At 39.4% G+C, this 6,000-nt stretch overlaps 1 protein-coding gene across 1 annotated transcript; it reads right to left on the bottom strand.

The window, feature by feature from the left end:
- Positions 1 to 4,671: 4,671 nt before the first annotated feature.
- LOC127566274 (piggyBac transposable element-derived protein 3-like) lies at positions 4,672 to 5,652 on the bottom strand. Its single transcript, XM_052008295.1, has 2 exons — positions 5,627 to 5,652; positions 4,672 to 5,527 (listed from the first exon to the last, which is right to left on the bottom strand). The coding sequence occupies exons 1-2, from the start codon at positions 5,650 to 5,652 to the stop codon at positions 4,672 to 4,674; spliced, it is 882 nt and encodes a 293-aa protein (XP_051864255.1).
- Between the last annotated feature and the right edge of the window lie 348 nt (positions 5,653 to 6,000).

A 6,000-nucleotide genomic window follows, 5' to 3' on the forward strand; every position in this document is an offset into this window, starting at 1 on the left:
AAATTATTATATCTGTTTTTTCCGCCAATCGTGTACGTACATTTGTATGCATGTGTTTTTTTTTTTTTTTTTTTTTTTTTTTGTGAGTGCAAATGCAAGTGCACGACATCGACCTCTTTTAAAAATATTATGTATAGCACATCTCTAGTTTCAAACTACAAGTAGATTGACAGTTGTTTTGTTTATGATCAGGGGATTCCTGTTTTTCTTTTTCTTAAACGCCTACATATTATGCGCGCTGTCTTCGTCATTTTCGTAGCTGAGTTCGATAAGTTTATGTTATTCTTAAGAATTTGAAAACTGAAAACCGTAATCGACTGAATACAGATACTGTTGTATCATTTATGGCTGCAAGAGAAGGAATTAAAAAACTAGGCGGCAGCGTCAAGTTCAAACCGTCAAACAAAATGCTATCCACAAAAATATGGAAAAGAATATGAATGTTAACTGTTTGAGTTTTTATTTTAATTAATTAAGAATATTAATATGAGTTATACTCAGCTTTTTATTGTTTCTTTTAAAAACCTATGTTGGGGAATTTGTGGGGAATCAGCGGATTTTTGTCCCCAAATTTGGGGAATTTTATCCCGATTTTTGGGGAAATGTATAAATTTGCATTGGCAACCCTGTTCTTGACCGTTGTACGTACACATACATACACACATACTTTGTGCACTCTCTTTTGTCCGCAAGCGCACCAGTGTTGCCAGTTTAGCAATTTAGTTGCTAGATCTAGCAACTTTTCAAAATATTTGCAACTTTTTTTTTGAAAATGCTATTAGCTACAAATCTAGCAACTTTTTATTTTTTGTTAGCTATTTTAGCAATTTTAGCAATTTTTCATTTATACTTTACTTAAAGCCCTTTTATTTTGTATTCTCTTTTTGCCATTCACTGCAAAAATTGCGATTAATAGTTCACAATGAAATCGGAACTTGTATTTAACTCAACAGTTCGATTATAAGAGCTACTTGAACCAAAACCCTTTTAGTGATTTAGCAAATTTTGCGCTCAAAATCTTTTCCCTACCTTGGTCGAACGCTGAAGTTGAGCGTATATTCTCACAAATAAATATAGCAAAACATAAATTACGTAACTGTATGAGCATTATAACATTAAATGCGATATTGCATATAAGGTTAGTTTGAGTTTAAACAATTGAAAATACGAGCCGATATAGCGACAGGTTGCTAGGAGACTCCTACCAGCTAGACCGTTGAGGCGATTGAAGCGTCAAGGTTTCGCCAAAACGATAACCCAATCGTAAACTTCACATAATCTCCTTAAACTAATATGAGGTTTGGTTCAAAAAAATACATTTTTAGCTGTGTTGTTATAGTACTATTTTCTTCCTGCTGTACTGGTTCGATACTTAATAAAGAAGCTAATATGAAAAAAAAAAAAAAAATTAAAAAAAAAATATTTATATATGTATTGGACTACATAGGCATAACAAATGTTGCCATAATTATGTACTTCCCTACGAGTACTTAGTTAAAATTTCAGGAAACGTAAAGTACACGGATAGTAAGGAAGCAGAAGAATTGGACGAAATTCTAAGTATTTTGTAATGTTAACAAAAGAAGATTTAAAATCATGTTTATTTAAATTTTTTAATTTTTAATTTCAATATTTTATTCTCAAAATTTTTAAAAATGTACATACTATTTGAAAAAGAACATTTAAAAGATTTAGCAATTTTTTTGGCAATTTTTTGATAATTTTTAGCAATTTTTAGCAACTTTTTTTCTTAAATCTAGCAACTTTTACTCCGGAGAATCTGGCAACAGTGCTGTGGGTTGGCAGTCTGTTTCACGTCCTCAATCGCTTCGAGCGTACGATAGCGCTCATTGAGGAACGTGCTCATATCCTGCCATGCGGGAATTTTTCGCTTTTGTCACCAACGATTGCTCCCATAACGAGAATGTGAGCTTGGGAGTTTGGACGAGCAGAGGAAAACGAGGATGCAATCTGCGAAACGGGCAACAGACGGAAATGTCTGAATGCTCAAGAGCGGTCAAGCAACGCTGAATCGTGCTCTGCAGCTCCTTGATAGCTGCTCCCGACTCTTGGGTAACCGTGGACAGGTTAAACAGGATCTTCAACTGGCTTGTTATTAACAAGCGCTTGTTCTCAAAACGTTCGCAGAGAGCACCCCAAGCCGACGCGAAACCATCGTTCGTCAGCGGAAATTTGGCTACTATTTCATTGGCCTCATCTGCGGTCTTCGAATTCAAATGGAAAAGTTTCTCAACCGGAGTCAACCTTGGATTGTTGACATAGATGGCCGTGAAAAGGTCACGGAAGGTCGGCCACCGCAAGTAATCCCCACGGAAAACTTCGGTGTCGACTGGAGGGAGCCGGCAGCCACTGGAGTATACAGGAGGAACGGATGCTTCTCTCCTGCTGGACCCGGAAATTTGGGTAATTTGCCCCTTAACATGGGCGAGACACCGCTCATACACTGCATAGCAGTGATCGTATTTCGCCTCCATAGCCTGTGTGCCTTCACTGTCGCCGTCTTGATGCAGTGCATCAGCGCATGTGGAATAGGCGACTTCGACATTGTCCCAGAGGGCTTGCAGCCGGTCACGACGGATCTCGTACGTGTGTACATTGTCGTCTTCGGCTGCCGGCCCTCTGACCCGACTCTCAAAGTGCACCAATTTGTCGGAGACGCTGACGAAGTTGCTGAGAGCCATCGCACGGGTTTTGCTAAATTTAGCTTGGACGGAACGGGTAGTTGCCTGACTACGTAGAGCAGTCGAAGATGTACGCAACAGCGGAGTCTTTGCAGAAGCAGACGGCGACGGACGATCGACCTTTACTCGGAGTTGAGCGGCAGGTGTGGCGGATTTGGACCCCGAAGGAGCGGGCTAAACGGACGACAGGCGACGAGATGTAGTCGGAAGCTTTAACGAGTGTTTTGAGTCCTTTTCGCTCTTTTGGCTCTTGGACATACTATGCTTCAGCAGTCACTTTAGAGTCTTTTCTCAACAAAGACTCACGGTAAAGCCGTCAACGACGAGGAACAAAATCGCTGTTGGAAAAAACAAAAATGTTTAAGTAAAACACAAACAGCAGCGTGAATCTTTATTACTCGGTGTGATTGCTGCTGTTTATATACATATACGGAAATGGATAATATATTTGGATGTGTAATAATGGATTGGTATATATACAATTTTAATGTATAAGGAGCATATACGGAGTGTATATGTAACGTGTAACGTTTGCTATTAGAAGAACAACTCTCTTGTTATTTTGAATATAACAACATGAAGAGATTTTGCATACACAGGAGTGTGTTAAAAAACAGACAAACGCGATACGACAGCAAAGAAAGTAGTAAAGTAAATATTAGCGAACTCTTTTAAACTGTATAGATACTTACACATACATATACATATAAGGATATATATATATATATATATACTGTGCCAAGTATACACACAGTAGAAAAGATGGCTGAGAAAATGCCGGTCGAACGCTTATGTACTTATATATATGCTGTGTCACATATATATAAGTTACAAGGAAAAAAATATGGCGCGAACACGACACTTGCACAAATGTATGAGGGAAGAAAAAGTGTATTACTTATCTTGTCAACCAATTGCTTGCTGGGGTCGAGCGATATCCAAATATCCGGCTCGAAGGACCAAAATGTGTAGGGGGCGACGTTTGATGAAATAATAACACTTTCACTTTTTAATTATTATAAACTTGAACTTTGTGTGGCGTTTTACTTCACTTGAAAATATACATGTGTTTTGTGCGTAGAAGAAAACATATGATAGAGGCGGAGTAGGAAAAAGCACTAAAAGGGGCAGGGTGACCATCTTCAGAGGGAAAACCAAGAACAGTGTGTCTGTGCGTATGACACGGTCACACGCACAGTATACTAGCTTTGTCGCTATCGATAACTTTCGATCGCGACCACACTGTCAGCTGGCCTGAGTGGTCACACCTGCAGTCATCTGGCATCAACCTCTAAGACTACTATCCAAAGTAATAGAAAAAAGGTATTGAAATAATTTTTTTTAAGTAAATGAATATGTGCTTAGAAATTACGTTGAATCTTCGGTCTACCTGTAAGGTGAGAGGAAAGGTAAGCGTGCCTGAAGGCACGCTTGGGGCTTTGAGTGAAAAAAATTTTTTCAACTAATGAAGATTTTTTTTTTTTTTTTCTTACAAAACAGTTTTTATTCGCTGTGCAGCATACGTGTAGATTGCATTTCGTGCATATGCATTGCGTTTGTGAAGTTTTACAGTGCTTGCAACATTTTTTTCCACTGTGTCGATCCAACCAATGTGGGAAATGGTTCAGCTGGTCAAACCGCAAGTCCGATATTGGATGTTTTGATTTTTGACCATGTCTGAGCTCATGCTGATAAGGTGGATGAGAGAATGGAGACTCCTTTGCCCGCTCTGTCTGAAAGTATGGGGAATTTATTGTTCGTCCTGACTGAGAGGATGGAGACTGGTTTGCCCATCGCGGTGAAGATGCACTTTTGATTGGACGACCCGGTAAGGTTTTGTTTTTTTATGTCACCAGCCCTGCGGCTGGGGTTTCGCGAAAGTCTGGGAGTGCGAGTAATTTTTCTTTGCTTTCGTTCTCGTTTTGGATACGTCTGTGTAAAATATAGGCGTTGGTGGCTGCCATATCAATTAAGTGATAAAAAACTCGTGTTGCAGCATCCCGTGTTTCTGCTCTGATATGATGAGATCTACGCCGCCCATGTGAGCGTTATACTCATGCACAATTTGAGGACAATCAATTGATATGTGTCGCTTAGCTTTTCTGCCAAAACGAGCAGCCTTTGCAGTTCCTTCACGAGGGGTTGTCCTTTGAAATTGCTTTACACCCACATAGGTGAACAAAAAGCGAACAGGTTTGCTGTCTTTCCAGAGTACATTGGTTATGTCGATGGCAATATCGTTTGGTAGCTTGTCATTGGGGATACGGTTTCCTCGCACCGTGCCGAGACTGTAAATACCTTTCGCTCTTAGATAAACCATCAAAGGCAAAGATGTATAAAAATTATCGAAGTAAATGATGTGATTCTTAAATGTCTCAACGGTTTGTGTTAAGCGCACTACAATGTTGGCAGAAGCACCAAGATCTGGGTGACCAGGTAAGACCACAGTATCACCTGCACCGCTGTAAATTTCAAAGCGGTATGCGTATCCAAATGAATCGCACAATACAAATAGTTTAATGCCCCACTTGAGAGGCTTATTTGGCATGTACTGACGCAAGTGGTGCTTAATTTTTGTGCTGCACATTTGCTCGTCAACACAAAGACGGGCATACTTTGGCACCGAGTCAAACCGTTTGTTGAGACAGTCTACAAGTTTTCGCGTACGGAACAAAGGATCGTAGCCTGGTTCACCCTTTTTGATCCGTTCGCGCTCATCACGTAGCGAGAAGTACTTTTTGATTGCCTCGAATCTGCTTCGGGTCATGCAGGTTTGTATAGGTCCGAGCGCATTTTGTCCCCAGTAGCTCTTCAGATTTGGGTAGCTATAAATAGACATGTACATCAAAATATCTATGTAGTGGTGCATTTCATCAGTATTAATTTTCAACTTATTGTTGATACCATCCGATAAAGCTGCTCACCTGGCTTCGCCGACGATCATATTCATTATTTCCGCATTAAAGAAATAGCAAAAGAGCTCTAGTGGTGTTTTCTGCTGGCAACGAAAAATTGCCTCGAAATGCTACATTGTTAATATGCAACTGCATTGATTTCTGTTGCCACAGAATCTTACTCGAGTCTTTTGTTATTGATTCAATACCTGTTTAAATAAAACTAATTATTCACTAAAATAACACAATCTTGAGCAACTGCCCATCTGTCAAGTCGGACAGCTTATACCGAACCATTTCCTGTAATATTTCTATTTCTAATAAGTAAAATCACTCCATCAATAGAAACAAACACATAAATTACAATCTATTGTGAAATATCAGCTGGCAACAAAAGTCGTCTT

The sequence above is a fragment of the Drosophila albomicans genome, unplaced genomic scaffold, assembly GCF_009650485.2.
Source record: "Drosophila albomicans strain 15112-1751.03 unplaced genomic scaffold, ASM965048v2 utg000119l_pilon, whole genome shotgun sequence".
Lineage (NCBI taxonomy): Eukaryota > Metazoa > Arthropoda > Insecta > Diptera > Drosophilidae > Drosophila > Drosophila albomicans.